Raw genomic sequence first — 17490 nt, forward strand, 5'->3', positions numbered from 1 at the left:
CCTCCAAGCGAGATCCAAGCACTACGGGTTTGACAGAGCCCAGGGTGCCCGCCCCCGGCTTTGGTTTGGGAGTCGAGCGCAGGGCAACACGGAGCCGCCAGGCTGAGGCATTTCCAGCCCCGGGAACTTTCCCAAAGCCTCGGGACCTTCAGCCATGCTGGCTTAGCAAGTGGGGCTCTGTCTGTCTCGAGGGCCAGGCCAGGGCCCCCGCCAGGCTGGGCTGGACCCACGTGAGGAGCGACAGAGGATGAACCTGGCCCGAGGGCGCCGAGGAGGCAGGGTGGGCAGGGGCCAGGCCACGTTCTGCATCCTGAGGGGCGAGGTCTAAGAGCCTGTCAGCGACCCAGCCCGGTCTTGCTCTCGGTCAAAGATGGCCGTTATTCTTCGTAACGTGGTTTGTACAGACGATAGCAGAAGGCAGATGACGGCGTGAACGTTTTCAGGAATCACATTTTCAGTATCAAGACACACAGAGTCCAACCAGCGGGATGAAGTAAAGATCTGGGGACGTGGGAACTGATTCTTCCCAGGAGCTCGCGGTCCCCAGGTCCCAGGACACGAGGACAGCAGGAGCCACAGTGTCCGGTGCTGCCCTGAGAGTACTGGGCTGTGGGCCAGCGCCAAACAGGCGGGTGACCAGTGCGTGTCCAGGGCTCGGGCAGGAGGGCGCTGGGGTGGACGTTCCTCCGAGCAAACGCCGTGCCCAGGGCCAGTCTCGTGGAGTCACAGGCCACGCGCACAGGGTGGGGGAGCAGCCCTGGCCCCCACGTGCTGCCCACCAGGTCCTCGGCTCTGTCCTGGCTTCTGCCCATCCTCCCCACGACACCAGGGCCTCCAAGGGTGCCTCTGCCCTTGGCTGGGGAGAGCAGGGAGCCTGGGGGCCGGGCAGCAGGGCCGGGTGGGGGCGGTCTGGGAAGGAGAGGGAGACATCCAAAGGCCAAAGGGGGCAGGGGGTGTCGTGGAGGGAGCAGCACAGGGGAGGGGATGGGGGTCAAGGAGAGCAGCTGCGGGGCCATTCGTGCTCAGCCTCTGGCTACTGCACTTTGGACCCTGTATGAGGTCTGTGGGGCCCGGGCTGTGGCCTCGACAAGGAACACTGGCCCCAGAGCCCAATACTGGCCCCCTGGCCCGTCCCAGAGTGTGCCGACCCCTGGTCCAGGAGGCCCCCTCTGTGGGCCGAGGGTCCTCTGGTCACATGAGCTGCGTCCCTGGCCCTGAAGCCTAGAGAGCCTCTGCCAGGGCCACGAATGCCGGACACCCCAGCAAGGCGCTCGTGTGGTGGGAAACGCCCTCCCCTGGACGCCCAGGACCATCGTCCGAGTCCACCAGAGAGACCCCCGCCCTGTGCACCGTGCACACGCGTGCAGACCGGGCCCTCCCTGTGCCGTGGGCAGGGACCACGCAGGCCCTGGGAAGGAGCGCAAGACAGGTGTCTGCTTCTCTGTGGAGCCTTTATTGAGTTTCCAGGGAGACCTGCTTTCCCCGTGACACCTCCAGACCTGCAGGGACCTGGGGGGCGGGGACTGCAGAGCACATGGAGCTGTGTGGTGTGCCGTGGCCACGAGGCCGGGACAGAGGGCACGAGGCGGTTTCCTTCCGGTCAGGCGTGGCCAGGCGGGAAGCCGGCTCACTGGCGCCCGGTCTTGGGGGCAGCCCAGTCGCGCGGGTAGAGCTGCCGGACAAGGTCTTGCTTGTTGACCTTCCCCATCTGGTTCCGCGGGATCTCCTCCACCAGCAGGAGTTCCGAGGGCACCGCGTATGGGGCCAGGACACCTCTGCAGAGACAGGCCAGGCCTGAGGGCAGGAGCCACGGGCGCGGGTGGGGCCTCCGCAGCAGGTCGGGGCCTGGTCCTGGGCATGGAGACGCCCCTCTGCCCACTGGGGGAGAGGGTGAGCCTCACCCAGGGCCAGGCCTCCCGAGACCCCGCCCCGGAGCCCCTGAGCTGGAAAGAACTGGTCCTACCTCACGGTCCATTCACTGCAGCCCTGGCCAGACAGCTGGGGGAGGTGGGTGGGCACCTCACAGACCCCTGGGTGCCATGACCACACACGCCGGCTGGAGCCACCCTCCCACCCCAGAGCCTGGTGCCCAAGCAGTAGGAGTGGCCGTCTGGGTCCAGCAGCTGGCCTGCAGCCGCACCCCCAAGAGGAACACCGTTAGACAATGCTCCCTCCTGTGAACGGCCACGTGGTGGGCCCAGCCCCAGGCAGCTCTGCACACCACGCCCAGCCTTCTCCTGAGCAGAGCTGCCTGCTCCTTGCTCGAGGGCCGCACATGGGGCCCTTCAATAAGGAACCAGCAGGTGCATAGGATGCCGCCTGGGGTGGTGGGGAGAGGGGCCACCCATCGTGGCCTCCTGGCCCACAAAGGCCCTGCGCTCTGTGGCTGCTGCCCGTGACGCAGACAGCAGGGCATTGGGCAGTGGGGCTCTGGACAGCAGCACCGCGAAGTCTGCTCGGGGCCCGCAGGAGTAGGGACAGCCTTGGCCACTCAGGACGTGTGCAGCAAAGGGCCGGCGAGGGCGGGCAGAGAAACCCCGTCCTTTGGCCTCAGTAGCTGGTGCCTGCATCCACCTGCCCACAGATGGAGAGAAACGCTGTTACCTCGGGGCAGCTCTGGCGCAAATCGCCTGCTCCGGGCCAAAGGTCACGGAGGTTCCACCAGGGACACCCGCTCCCCGCCCCCCGCGGCACAGCACCGCCTCCCAGGCGGCACCCACCTCCTCTCCGCCCACCAGCGTGGAGCGGGTCAAGGGGCAGCCGCAAGGATGCAGGCCCTGGGTGAAGAGTAGGTGAGGCGGGAGTGGAGCACGAAGGAAAAGGAAAACCCGTCTGTCTAGAATCCCAAACCCGGAGAAGGTCTCCTTCAAGGATGAAGATGAAGTTAAAGGCTTCAGACACAGGAGCTTGGGGTCCCCAGCAGCTGACCCACTCCCCACACTTGAGGGTCTGTGGTGGGAGGGGCCGCCATGGGGGGAGAGTGCCAGACAGGATACGTGTCATCTTCCTTATTAGTGAATCCTCCTTAAGAGATAACCGTTTGAACAAAAAGTGTTCAAGCACATAGCGTGGGCCTTGTAACGACATAAAAGTAAAAGGTAGGACGACAGAGCACAGGCGGGGTGGGGTCACAGCAAAGGCAGGACACACAGCCGGAAGCCTAACTCACGGCCACCACGAAGAAGCAGAAGCTGAGGACGTAGAGGGACGCACTCTAAAGCCTGCAGACCCGCGGATTCTGAGAACAAACCCTGTTCTCCTACGAGGGGTGTCAGCTTAGCAACTGGTCTCATAGGAAACTGTCAGAGCAGCTCCCAGGCCAACTGAGGCCCTGGGCAGGAGCACAGCAGGGCTGAGTGGTTTGTTACAGAGCCAGCTTCCCTGTGGGAAAAGCCCCGTGGGCAGCGGCGGCCTCAGCTCCACCGCTCAGCCCTGTGGGGAAGGGAGGTGGCCCAGGGGCCCAGCAACATCTCCCCTCCACGGTCTGATCGGACGGCAGCGCCTGCGCCATCTGGACACCGGATTTCTGAATTATCCCTGGGGTGTAAGCCCCACGTGGGCCACTGCAACTGGACAGTTTGGTGGGCGGGCCACGTCCCAGACCGGGAACGTGGTGCTGCCACCGAGCCCAGAGGCCACGCCGGCCCCTCCAAGTGTCACGGTGCCTGAGCTGGGGCGGGGGTGCCAGCCTCCCCCAACTCCACTAGGAGCACAGCACAGGGTCTGCAGGAGGACGTAGGACAGACCTTTGCTTGGGGGTCTTGTAAGATTCAAGAATCTTCAGAAATGAAAAAAATGGCAGCAAAAGGGAAGACATTATTTTAAAAAAAAAACAAACCCTTTAAAAAAGACCCCCAAATGGCAACGAACAGGACACAGAAAGAAAGAGCAGCTTCACTGAGCCAACGTCTGGAAACCTCAGAGTGAGGCCCCTCCCCCACTCCCCCCCCATGAGGGGGCGGAGCCGGCCCTGCGCTCTGAAAGGAAGGTCCCTGCCCTCCCTCCAGAGGGTGGGCAGCCGCGGGGTCACTGTCCAGTGACCGCCCCATGGGAGGACACAAAGCCCAGGGAACCGGCCGCGTGGAGACTGCAGGCTGACCACCCGCCCCAGGCCCGCCCTGCTGGGAGCATCTCCCCAGGGACCCAAAGCCTCAGCACACAGCACAGCACCGCCCCAGCCGGGGTCTCAGGCCCACAGCCGGCAGCACGGGCCCCTGCGGTGAGGGGACAACGGGAGCCCCGGGCGTGAAGGAGCAGGTTTGAGGGCCGAGAGACCTGCTCTCAGCACAGGATGGTAGGTTCTTTCTTTTAACAAAGCAACTGTTTAACCAAAGCGGCAAAGCCGACTAGAATCTTCTTCGTGCCTTTGTGAAACTGCAAAGTTCCAACTGTGATTTTGCAAATCCAGGGGAATCTAATCGCCCAGCTGTGCTGCCCTGATAAACAAGGATTCCTCCTGTTTGTGAAATCACGGTGGCTGAGCCACAAGTATCTTCCGTGCAGAGGAGGAGGGGGTGTGGGGAGAGAGGCCAGAAGGAGGGACCTCTTGGATCTAAAATAAAGGCCTTGGGGATGTAACTCACAGCTCCTTTCTGAGCTCTGGCCTGGGGCCAGCAGCGGGCACCCAGGGGCCCGTGTGATGCCCTGCGCTCAGCACGTGCTTCGGGCCCAGCAGCGCCCCGAGCCTGCTCAGCCCACGCCCCGGGGTCCCATCGGGATGGCTCTGAGCTCAGCTCCTGGGAACGGACCTTCCTTGACAAGGTTCCTCCTACACCCAGGAGGGGACGCACTCACTCACCATGGGACCCCGTCCACCTCTGACCCGGCCTCGGAAGCTTACACCTGAGTCAGGGGTCGGGGTCCTACATCTGCTCCCATCGTCACGACACAGCTTCCCCGGGGCCCTTTGCACGCGCGTATGAGTGTGCGTGTGCATGTATGTGTGTGCGCGTATGCGTGTGTGTGCATGTGTGTGTGGTGTGGGGGGCGCAGCTCCTACAGGACCACGTCACCTGGCCCTCAGCCCCCAGCCCGAGACCCCGCCCACCCTCCCGGCCCTCACCTGGCCCACTCTTTGAGCTCCCTGTGGGACAGCGAGTGTCCCTCTTGAAGGGTCACCACTGCGGTGACCCGCTGGCCCCACGTCACGTCTGGCACTCCGATCACAGCCACGTCTGCGGAGAAAGAAGAGGGTGGGGGACCTCAGAAGCACAGGAGGACGAGCACCGCAGGCTGCAGGGCAGCGGGCACCTGCGGAAAACACCTGGGACCCGCCGCCCCAGAGAAGCCCGCCTAGTGGCCAGAGACAGGGGATACGGAGTCTCTGAGGGGCCAGGACGGCCCAGGACGCCACCACTCCTGAGCACGGGGTCCCGGCCTGCACCTGGCCAGCCTGGACCCAGGCGGAGGGCGGGGGAGCAGGCCGACTGTGGGGAGGGGTGGGGAGGGGATGGGAGGCAGGCCCTGGTGCTGTGCCCCCTCATGGGTACCTGGTCCCCGTTTTGTCAACAACACACACACAGAAAGACACATCTGGACTGGTCCCGAGACAGCCCGGGTGGCTGAGTGCAGCTGTGTCATCCAAAGGTCAGGGTCCGGGCACCTGGCCGCTCACCCGTGATGCTGGGATGGGCCAGCAGGAGCCGCTCCACCTCCAGGGCGCTGACCTTGTAGCCGCCACTCTTGATGATGTCCACGGACGTGCGGCCGCGGATCCAGTAGTTGCCGTCCTTGAACACAGCTGTGTCACCTGGGGAGAGGCTCGGGTCAGCGGGAGGCACCTGGCTCGGCCGCAGTGGGTGCTGCACACGCACGTGAGTGCCACCCTCCCCGGCACGTGTGGGCCCCGCGTCTGGGAGCATCAACACCTTTCTGGGACAAGGCAGCAAGCACCAGGCAGACGGCTGGGACCTCGCGTGACACCGACGCCAGACGCCTCCGTGGCCCTGCCCCTAGGCAGGTGGCGGCCTCCCACAGGGACGGGCAGGACCCCCATGAAACAGCCCAGGACCACGGAGGCAGGAAAGAAGAGCTTCAGGGCCTCCCTGGGGTCCTGGCCACAGCAGGGCCACAGCAGGCCCTTTCCCAACAGGGCTCTGGACCATACGCAGTGTCACACGGGGGTCTGGCAGGAGGGAGGGACCCCGAGGGACCCCACCCCCCCACCCGCCATGCTCAGCGCCAGGGCTTCCCCACCCACTTCTCCTGGACGTGGTCCTGGCGGGAGCCCTGCCCAGCTAAGGACCCACGCGGTCCCACCTCAGGAGACGCTAGAGACCTGAGTGGGGGGCGACGAGCTCAGTGAGGGCCGGGGCCGCACGCCAGACAGGGCATTGCGGTCGGGGAGGTGGGGCTGAGCGTGAGCGGGCACACACACGTGTGCACGGACACGTGGGGACGCCCACCGTGCACTCTGAGAGCGGCGCTGACGCTTCACCGTCTGCTCTCACACACCCCATGCTGCACACGGGTGATTAGCTGGAATAAATCATCAATACTTCATGACACATCACACCGCCCAGCGCAGGAGGCCCATCCGTCAGCTCGCACTCCTGGCGGCCTGCCACGCGGGGCGCCCCAGCCTACGAACGAGACGGACGGCACTGCCTGGCTGTGATGCAGCAGGAGCTGGGCTCCTGCTGGTGTGGGGCCTCCTGCCTGATGGGAAGCAGAAGGAACGAGAGGCACTGTGGTCTCCGGACAGAGGGATGGAGCAGGTGGCCGGCTGGTGGGCAAGGATGCAGGCGTGGAGTAAAAGGCGGGCCGCAGGGACAGGACGCAGTCTGCCCCCATCCCATGAGGCCCACCGGGGCCCCTCTCCCATGTGCGGCCCCGGCTCCAGCCATGTCCCCTCCACACTGGACAGCCACTGGGTCTCCCGACGGCTTCCCAACCACTGGACACCAACCCCTTAAATGCACCCAATGGCCCAGACAGGCCTCCGCCGGCCAGAGACCCAGCGGTGTTGGGGGTGGGGGTCACTGCCCTGCCCTGGTCCTGCCAGGGATGCCCCCATTGCCCATACCAAGGCCGACATTGCTTCGGGGCCTCTGGCCATGTCGCCTGCACCCTCTTCGCTCTGTGTGACGCCAACTTAAGTCAGGGTGAGGGCTCCCCACGGCTGCACCCACACGCCCTTCGGCAGGGCCCCCAGCCGCGGCCTTCACCCCAGGGGTGCTCACACCCGCTACCCCATCTGCGGCATCTGGTTCTCCATCTGCCCGATCCCCTTCCCTGTCCCTCTGCTCAGACATCACTTCTGTGGCATCTCCAGGTGCCCCTCCCCGCGCACCAGCTCACAGTTACAGCGGCTTCCTTGCACTGTCTCCTGTCACCAGCTCTTACACTGACCCTCATCCAGCCTGATGAAGAGCAGTGAGAATTAGGATCTTCTCTGAGAAAAGCCAGGCACCGCAGTGGTAGGGATGGCGCTGAGGACACACGGACACTGTCCCGGGGGAGGTCTGGGGGTCTGTGTGCCGAGTGAGGAAAAGCCCCGCGGGAGAGCCCTGCTGCTTCCCGGGACCACCGTCAGGCAGGGTTGCCGACAGATGTCAACACCACCCTGGACTACCCGGTGGCCTCAGTGTGATCACACACATCCTCGTGAGGGGTGGGGGCAGAGGGATATTCGAGACACAGAAGACCCAGGAGGGACCCCGCGGAGACGGAGGGAGGAGGCCCCAGCGGCTTTGTGCCCCTCACACGTGGCTGTGCAGGAGGCCAAGGAAGACGAAGACACGACAACCTCCCAGAGCGGAAGCCTCGCCTGAGCACACAGCTTGGTTCTCTCCCTCTCGGAGTGAAATCAACAGCAACTGTCGTTTTCGAGGCCCAAAGCCGCGCGCAGGGAGACAGGAGAGGGCACGACAGTGAGCGGACTGGCGGCCGGGAAGCAAGCGGACAGACCCCGCAGTTGGAGGGAGGCTGTGTGACGCAGGTTACAGGAGAGGGCACGACGGTGAGCGGACTGGCGGCCGGGAAGCAAGCAGACCGACCCCGCGGGCGGAGGGAGGCTGTGTGAGGCGGGTTACGGCCAGGGTGGCAGGCGCCCTGCGGGAGGTGGCGAGGGCGGGCCGAACGAGGAACAGCGGCACCGGCCCCCAGCGCACGGCCGCCGGTCCTTCTCTGCGGACGGAGGAGGGTGGACGGCGACACGGGAGTCCACGGGCCCTGAGCAGTGGTGGCTGGGCCTCCCCACCCCCTCTTCCTGCTCCCAGCCCCCGGACCCCTGCTGGGCATCAGAGGGGAGAAAATCAGCCATCAACCCCCGGAATTACAAGACGTGGTCTCCAGAGCCCCCAGGGTGCATGGCCTGTCGACTTCAGGGCTCCCAGGGCAAAGGGAAGATTCTCTAGGACCTCAAGAGGGGAAAGGTCATGATGCGCCAGGAATAACGCAGCTGCAGCCAGCAGCACACGTGGAGGCCTGACAGCAGTAAAGACAATTTCTAGCCCAGACTCCTGTACCCGGCCCAGCCAGGACGAAGACGCTGGCAGACACGAGCTCTCCTGAGCTCACCTCCCACCCACCCAGCCTCAGGAGGCTCCTGGGGAACGTGGCCGACGAGGAGAAAGGAGGCCGGTGGGAGCTGTGCACTGGCGTGGGGGTGGCAAGCACAGGGGGGGTCTCCCAGGAGGACTGGAGGCCAGAACAGATGAGCCCTCCTGCCTCGGGAAACACTGCGGCTCCCACGTGGCTCAACCCTGAACGGTGTGTCCACAGGCGTCTGGCAGCCTCCAGGTAGCCAAGATGGGCACGGCTGGGGTACGAGGGCCATGCAGCCTTCTTCCCAAACCAGACAGACCACTGGAGTCTTCCAGCTGTGCATGTGGGGCCTTGATAAAAACAAAGACCTTCTGCCCAGAGGCCTGAGGCCGACCAGGGTAGACGCAGCGGCCAAAAGGCAGCGTAGGGACTTCCCTGGCAGTCCGGTAGTTACGACTCTGCACTCCCAATGCAGGGGGCCCAGGTTCGATCCCTGGTTGGGGAACTAGATCCCACATGCCGCAACTAAAGATCCTGCACGCCACAACTAAGACCTGGTGCAGCCAAACAAACAAACAAACAAAACAAACCCAGAAAAACAAACAACAACAAAAAACAAAGGGCAAGGCAGAGGACCAGCAAGAGCGCGCAGGATGGGGACACGCCGTCCGCACAGAAGCCACTCCAGGTGGCTCGGAGACTTAACTCCAACAAAGCCGGGCGTTTCAGAAGAACATGGAGGAAAAGCTCTTGACGACCGCTGGGGAACAAAGGGACGACCAGCAGACAGGCCCGCAACACAGCCCCAGCCTCCTGTTCACAGGGCGCCTCCACACAGAGCCCAAGCCCCGCGGGGCGGCGGGGGCCGGCGGGATCGGCAGCCTGACCACACCACATGGCCTGGGGGGCCTGGGGGCCCTGCCCAGGGCTCTGGTCGTACGCGGTCAGCAGACGTGAAGGGGTCGACCACCTCCAGCTACACGTGCTGTCACACCCCTAACACGAAGCACTGGGCGCCCTCCTTTCAACACGCTGCCTGATTCCTAACTATTATTGGTCAAAATAAAAGCACTGCTTTCTGGAGAACCACATCAGAGCTCAGTGTGGCTCGGAGTGAGCGGCTGGGCAAGAGGACGGAGCTCACGCCCAGGTCCACCCTGGGGCCTTCGTCACATGACAACTGGAAAGATTTTATACTTCTCGTCCGTGTTTGTAAGGGAACGAAGCTTACTGAGGAAACACTGGCAGAGAGAAAACAAAGGGACAGACGACAATCACAGAGGCAGCAGCTAGCGTCTGTGCTTGGCGGTGCAAACCCGCATGACGGCCACACACACACACACACACACACACACACACGTGTGTGGTGCACGCCAGCAGGGGCTCCCTCAGGCCAGGATCACTCGAGTCGTGGTTGCAAAAGGCTCACGATCCTCCGTGGTCTGGATGCACCACGAGGCACCCACAAGCCCAGCACAGAACAACGGACTCCAATTTCCCACTTTATAAACATCGTATGCGTCCCCCCGCACCCGGTTTCCTTTGAACAGATTCCCAGGAGCCCTCCTGACACACAACCCGCCCGCGGGTGCCAAGCACCTGCCTCACAGCACCAAGTGTCAACTTCGGAAGAATCTCTGCCAGTTTGGTGAAAGGAGACTGTTTCCATACTTGCTCTTTCACCACCAGGAAGTAAAACGTTTTCCGTATTTTTATGTCCAATTGCACTTCCTCTCGATCTGCCCGTGGCCGTGGCTCGTTTTTCCTACTGGGGCTACTGGGCTCAAGGGACCCACTCCCTCAGCCCCAGTTGGCCCTCACTGACTTCTCGGTGGACTCCATGTTCCACCGAGGCTGCAGACCTCGGCCACATGTGCACCCAGGGCTCTCTTGTTTCCTGCTAGGGAGTCTTTTTTTCTTATATAAATAGCCTTTTATGTTTTCCCCTGATAACATCATGTGCTCATTAGAGAAGGAAAAAAAGGCAGTAAACTCAGCAGCACCAAGATACCCCCGTTAATGTTCTGCAGGGTTTTCTTACAGACCTTTTCCCCAGTTACCTAAATTTCTTCTACAACTGTGTTGACTTGTCATTAGGTGTGTGCAGTTTACTACGTCACTTTCTAACAGTAAACGGTGTAAGGAAGTCTTCTTTAGAATAAGGCAGAGATACCATTTCTGTTTCCTCGTGTTCAGTCACAGTCTTTCTACGATGTCCAGAGGGTAGGAGCTATAGCCCAGCTCAGCCCAGTCCCTGCATCCCTGTGTCCTCAGCTCCGTCCGCAGGGTCAAGGGTAGGAGCTGTAGCCCAGCTCAGCCCAGTCCCTGCATCCCTGTGTCCTCAGCTCCGTCCGCAGGGTCAAGGTAAAGCCCTGAGCAGAGGGGGCTCCCGGCACTGCCATCTCCCTGCCCCGGCCAGCACTGGGCCCGTGTGTGTGTGGAAGGTTCTCCCCAGCCTGGCATGCGCAGGTGGAACACGATCAGGGTTGCCATTGGAGGTGCTTCTGGATAGATCTCTCCAGCCTGGCGTGCGCAGGTGGAACACGATCAGGGTTGCCATCGGAGGTGCTTCTGGATAGAGAGCTTTGGTTTCCGGCCTGAGCTGCAGCCAGGACCCCTGGGGCTGGCAAGGAGCTCCCTGGCGATGGAAACCAGGCTTCATGCAGGGCAGGGAGGGCGGCCATGGCTGGCATGGCCAAGGGAGGCCTCTTTCCTCTCGTCCAGACACGGACGGGGCCCTGAGGAGAAGCCGGCTGGATGCGGCCCCTCTCCAGCCCGGGCCAGAATCTCTGTGGCAGGAAGGGCTGGCCAGGGAAAGGGTTAAGTTTAATTCATCCTGATTTCTATTTAATATCACGCTCTCCCCCCGCAGGAGCGGCAGCTGTGAGCTGATTGCCGCGCTCATTATGCAGCCTGTATCGCTAATGGCCTGTGACAAAGGCACGCGGCTTCCAGGCCTCACCCCCGAGAGCCAATTAAACACACAGACTCCCTTCCTGTTTGCTGCGCATTACAATGAAATTAAACTGAATTTCAAAATCATTTTCTCCTAAAGACATCTCTTTACGATAATTAATGCATGCTATTCCTTTCAACTGAAATATTCATCACGACCAGGGACTAAAATGTTTTACCGCTGACTGCCCTGCACTTCGCAGCGCTGCCGGCCCAGCGTTCAGCGAGCCCTGCTATCTGCAAAATCCACAGGGCTTTGGTTCCTGTGCTTTAAAAAAAAAAAAGCTGCAGCTCTTTAGCTGAATTTAAAAATGAAACAGGATGGCCACAAAGAAGTCAGATTTCCAAGTCAGGACACTCGGAGGGCTACAGGAGGGACCCACAAAAAAGCAAGATTAGCTCAAAAGTAGTATTTCTTAAATACTGCATTTGAAGGACAATGACAGTGGTTGGCTGCCACCAGGCTGGCCCGTATGAACGCGAAGTTTACAAAGGGAAGCCGGGGCGCGTGTGAATATGCCGCACGGACAGGTGGCCCGGGCTCCTGGGCCCCAACCACAGAGCCCTCTGCTGGCGCTGGCCAGGGCTCCTGGCACAGGCCTCTGCTCTGGGGGGCCCGAAATGGAGCCCCGAGGTCCCCCAGGAGAACCCCTCATGTGCCCCTTCCCCCTCAAGCCCCACCCAACGGAGCCCCAGCACCCCGAGACCTCGGGGGGTCTGCACGTGGCCGCCGGCTCTGTCACCTGGTGACCTCAGGCCCACGACGGCGGCAGATTGGAGGTGATTTCTGCCCTTCCTAACCCGTGCTGCCCGAGCCCGTGGAGAAGACACGTGTGTGGTATCGGCCAGCAGCAGTTCCCCAAGGGGTTACCAGGCCAAGGACACACCCACTGCGCACCTCCTTGCCCACCCCCAGGTGCGCCCGGCACCCCGTCACGGCTGCCCCCCCCCACACAGCCTTTCTCTTCAGCTCTGTGGTCCACAGAAGACCTGGCAAGAGGTGCGTTTCTAATTATGAGGCCAGCACATGACGGACGGGGTAACAGGCCTTCCTTTTCGGAAAATACTGCTTTAAGATTATTATTATGAAATAATGCATTTTCAGTATGAAAGTTTTAGAAATACAGACAGGCAATAAGAAAAAGAGAGACCCCAGAACCCCACCTTCTGGCTGTCACGAGCTGCTGTTCTGGTGTGTCGTGTGAACACAAACGCAGTGAATCAATGCAGCTGCAACCGTGAATACACCCAGTACCTGCCGAATCGTCCACATCGATGGGACCGCCTGGACCAAGGAGGAGGGGGGCGGGGGGGACAGAAGGGGTGGGGCTCCTCAGAGCGGGACCCGGGTGCGCGTCCGGTGAGAGGGCTCCGAGGTTGGGGGGTAGGTGCCTGCCTGCCCACGCACAGACCCCGGGCCCTGGCTCCACGTGCTGCTCTAGCAGGCGAGAGAGTGCAGACTTCAGGGCAGGGAGTAACGTAACGAGGGACCCAAACCAAAGTGCAAACCAACCTCCTTCTGTGAAAACGGGGGCGGGGTTACAAAGCAGGGGGCGGTGGCGGCGGGGAGGGCGCGGCGCCCAGGAGGGTCTCGGAGGTGGAGTGCACTGGTCACTCGGGAAGGAGAGTCCTGACCCACGAGGGGCAGAGGGACCACCTCGTGCAGGGCTGCTGGGCCAAGGGACAGGACGGGAGCCTGGCCACAGGGCTGGGGGCTGCTAGCCCCCCTGCGGGTCATGGCCTCAGGACCTTCCTTCTAGAGGCCTCAGGGGGGCTGGGGTGCAGTGTGGGAGGTGCAGCCTTTAAGACGGAAGCACAAAGAGTACCCCACCCCATCTCTGCCCACCAGGGAGGATTGTGGGGACGTCCCAGTGCGGTGGTACCCGGGTGACCCTCCTGTCCCCTCTGGACCCTCCGTCCTACCTGTTTTGAACCAGCCGTCCGAGGTGAAGGCGGTTTTTGTTTCCTCCGGCTTGTCCCAGTATTCCCGGAACACAGAGGGCCCCCTGACCAGGAGCTCCCCCTCCTTTTCTTCAAACCCTGGGGTCACCTGCAACGGGAGAGAGAGGTGGGCGTCAGAGCTCGCCCCTCCAGGGCACGTCTCCACCTGCCCCCGCCCCTCCCGAGGCCCACATGCTCTCCTGAAATTAGACACTTGGGTGGGAAAGACGGCAAACGCAGCTTTCCGTGCCCACCTCAGTCATGCTGGCCACCACCTCCGCGCCTGCCCTGCCCGGGGGGCTGTCCCCCTCGCTTCCCCAGAGCTCGCTGCTGGGCCCCATTTGCCTGACTGTCCACCTCTAAAGGCCACGCTCCCGTGAAACTCTGTCTTCAGGGTGTCTCTTGGACCAACTGCAGACACGGGAGGAGAGGGCAAGCTGCCCACACCTACCGTGGCTGCTGGAGAAGCTTGGGGTCGGCAGCTTCAGGGTAGGAAGGGAGCCCACAGGGCAGCCCGTTAAGGAGGGAGAGCCGGGCGCCTAGGAGAGCGAGGTGGTCAAGAAGCAGGGATCCCAGCGTTTCCCCTGCTGGGAGCACAGCGAGGGCTGGAAGGGGGCTGCGTGTTAGAGGACACGGAGTCGATGTCTGTGATGCCAGGAAAGGATACAGCGAGGCGGCACCACACGCCGCGGTGCCCAGTGAGCCCCTCGGGTGCACCCTCGCTGGCTCCATGCTCACAGAGTTGGCTGACGTAACTGTGACCCACGAGATCAAGTGCCGTACAGGCCTGTTCCCTGTTCAGCTCATCAGCTCCCACCTGGGATGAACTTTCCTGAGGAAAGAATATCCCCCTCTTTTAAAATAAATCAGAGCCCCTTTGAAACGTGCTGTAAAATCGTCTGAGTTGTTTGTCTGAGGCCTGGACGGCAAGCTGAACGCCCCCGGGGCCGACACTGCAGGCAGAGGGTGAGGAGAGTCTGCCCCACAGCAGCTCTGTTCCCAAGCCTTGCTGTCGACTCATCACCCTGGTTCTCACACAGGAGTGATGTCACCGAGGGGACCGGGCTGCATGTTCTGGGCCCAGCCGAGCTGCTGCCATCAGCCTGCTCAGAGGAGGTGTTTGTTTGTTCAACTAAACTGCAGGCTTTATTTGTACTTCACCATTTCTTCCACTGCCATCCTTTATCTCCTCCACTGCCAAGGTCAGCCTGGCCATGGGGTGGCACACCTGCAGGGCAGGTATACACGGCAAGGCAAAGGCTGTGAAAATAATCTGACGTGGAAACCAGCTCCAGAGATGGCAGGTGGGAACTGGCAGACTTAAGTCAACGAGATAATAGTAAAACAAGAATACCAACATCCTCCACTGGAAGTGAACAAGGTCCAGAGTCTCATAACACGATGTCCAAAACGTCTAGGACACAACACGAAATCGTTCAGCACGTGGAAAGCCAAGCAAGGTCCACCCTTATGGAAAAAGGCCATCAGTGCAGGACAACACCAGACGGCACAGACGCTGGGAGTGCCTGAGAAAGACGTGAGAGTACGTGTCATCAGTGCTCCAACAAGTAAGGGCGAAAACACTGCGAATAAGCGGGAATATAAAGTCTCAGCAGAGAAATAAAAGACAGAGGGCAGAACCAAATGGAAATGTTAGAACTGAAAAACACAACAACAGAAATAAGAAAAATTTGCTGGATGGGCTCAGTAGCAAAATGGAGATTACAAAGCAGAGAATCTGAGATTTTGAAGACAGAACAATAGAAGTTACCCAATCTGTACAACAGAGAAAAAACTATTGGAAAAATTGAACAGAGTCTCAGAAGCCTACACCAATACCACAAGGGCTAGCAGTCACGCTATTGGCTTCCTAGAAGAGAAGCTAGGGGCAGAAAGATATTTGATAAAATTTGGCTTAAAACTCTTCAAGTTTGGTGAAATACATTAGTGTGCAGATTCAAGAAGCTCCATGAACCCCAAACAGGACAAGCCCACAGAAACACAAGCCCAGACACATCCTAATCCAATCACTGAAAACTAAAAAGAAAGACAAAAATCTTGACAGCAGAGCATAACTTAGAGGCATTCAAACGACTACTGACTTCTCAGCAGAAACAATGGAGGCCAGAAAAAAGTGGAATAACATTTTTTTTAAGTGTTGAAATAACTGTCAACCCAGAATTCCAAATCCAGTGAAAATAACCTTCAGGAATGAAGATAAAGTGAGGACATTCTTAGATGAAGAAAGAAGAGAATTTGTCATCAGCAGATCTGACCTAAAACAATGACTACAGAATTTTCAGTCAGAACAGAAATGACACCAGAATGAACCTGGAAGATCAGAAGTAAAGGAAAAGCAACAGAACTGGTAAATATCTGGTTGAATAAAACTGACTATTCTTTTCCTCATGAGTACTTTAAAAATATTTTGACCATTGAAAGCAAAAATTATAACATTGTTTAATGGAGCTTACCGTATACATAGACGTTACGTATGACAACAACAACCTAAAAGGGAGAGGGCAAAGTGACCCACAGAGTGGTGACAAAGATTGGAACGTATGTATATGTATAACTGATTCACTTTGTTATAAAGCAGAAACTAACACACCACTGTAAAACAATTATACCCCAATAAAGATGTTAAAAAAAAAACAACTAACATCATTTCCATAAAGACAAGCAAAAAAAAAAACCTTTAAAAAAAATCCAGTTTTAGCAAGAACTTGGCTAAGTCAGTGTAGTGAGAGGCCCCCTCCACCCTGATATCTGCTCACCCTCATATCTGACCAGGTTCCTCATCCCCCACCATCTCGCACTTGATGTCTGACCACCAGGCTTTCAAAGATCCTGTTAGGTCGGTTTAGCCAGAATCCCCCTGACCCTTGATGTTTCCTCTTAGCAAATTTCCATCCAATGACTCCACCTGCTCCTTGGCTGTGAACCCACACTTGCCGACGCTGTATCTGAAGTTGAGGTCAATCTCTCTCCCCTCCTGCAAATCCCACTGCAGTGGCTCCTACACCCATCGTGACGGTCCTGAGTCCGCCTCATCATCTTTTTTTTTTTTTTGCGGTACGTGGGCCTCTCACCACTGTGGCCCCTCCCGTTGCGGAGCACAGTCTCCAGACGCGCAGGCTCAGCGGCCATGGCTCACCGGCCCAGCCGCACCGCGGCATGCGGGATCCTCCCAGACCGGGGCACGAACCCACGTCCCCTGCATCGGCAGGCGGACTCTCAGCCACTGCGTCACCAGGGAAGCCCCACCTCATCGTCTTTAACATGAGTGATGATTAATTTTTCCTTGACATGTACATGTAGTAGGAGTTCTGTGTTCTTCTGGAAGTGTCAAAATGTTGAGTCTAAGTAGATTTCAAAAAGTGAAGTATGTATTTTGTAGTCCCTAGAACAACTACTAAAAAACTAGAAGACATGTGTTCAAAAACTCAACAGATAAATTAAAATGGAACACTAAAAAACTGACCCCAAAGAGGGCAGTTAGAGGGAAGCCAAGCAATGAGAAACCAAGGGACAGAACAGTAAGCAAATAACAAATGAGAGGCTTAAATTCAAACATATCAATAGTCACATTAAATGCACATGGTCTAAACTGGCCAATTAGAAGACAAACTTCAGATTAGATTAAAAAACATACATGATGCAACTGTGTGCTGTCTATAAGAAACTCATTTCAAATACAGTTACATGGTAGGTTAGAAGCAAAGGGATGGAACAGTAAATACCATACAAGCATCAATCGAAAGAAATGGAAGTGGCTATGTTAGCACCAAAGTAAATGGACTTAGCAGTGGAATGTCAGCAGCAGTACAGGATGACAAAAGTCAATTCACCAAGAAGGCACAGTAACTACAAGTGTGTGTTCACCAAGCAACAGACTTTCAAAATTCATGAAACAAAAAACTGATAGGAGGGGGCCTCCCTGGTGGTGCAGTGGTTAAGAATCCACCTGCCAATGCAGGGGACACGGGTTGGAGCCAGGGTCCAGGAGGATCCCACATGCCGCAGAGCAACTAAGCCCGTGCACCGCAACTACTGAGCCTGCGCTCTAGAGCCTGTGCTCCACAACTACTGAAGACCGTGCGCCTA

At 59.1% G+C, this 17490-nt stretch overlaps 1 protein-coding gene across 9 annotated transcripts in view; it reads right to left on the minus strand.

The window, feature by feature from the left end:
* Window positions 1–1441: 1441 nt before the first annotated feature.
* Window positions 1442–17490, minus strand: part of ACSF3 (acyl-CoA synthetase family member 3) — a 57995-nt gene continuing 41946 nt past the window's right edge. For 4 of the 9 annotated variants that reach the window (XM_029202372.1, XM_029202365.1, XM_029202357.1 and 1 more), the window contains 4 exons: window positions 13366–13492; window positions 5615–5749; window positions 5063–5174; window positions 1537–2574 (listed from right to left, as the gene is read on the minus strand). In XM_029202372.1, coding sequence (XP_029058205.1) covers window positions 2286–2574; window positions 5063–5174; window positions 5615–5749; window positions 13366–13492 — 663 coding nt within the window. In that variant the 3' untranslated portion in view covers window positions 1537–2285. Of the gene's footprint in view, window positions 2865–5062; window positions 5175–5614; window positions 5750–12606; window positions 12728–13365; window positions 13493–17490 lie in introns of those variants that run through there. The other 5 variants (XM_029202347.1, XR_003790741.1, XM_029202332.1 and 2 more) reach the window with 5 other exon arrangements.

Source organism: Monodon monoceros, unplaced genomic scaffold (assembly GCF_005190385.1).
Source record: "Monodon monoceros isolate NGI ecotype Baffin Bay Population unplaced genomic scaffold, NGI_Narwhal_1 Super_Scaffold_10, whole genome shotgun sequence".
Taxonomy (NCBI): domain Eukaryota; kingdom Metazoa; phylum Chordata; class Mammalia; order Artiodactyla; family Monodontidae; genus Monodon; species Monodon monoceros.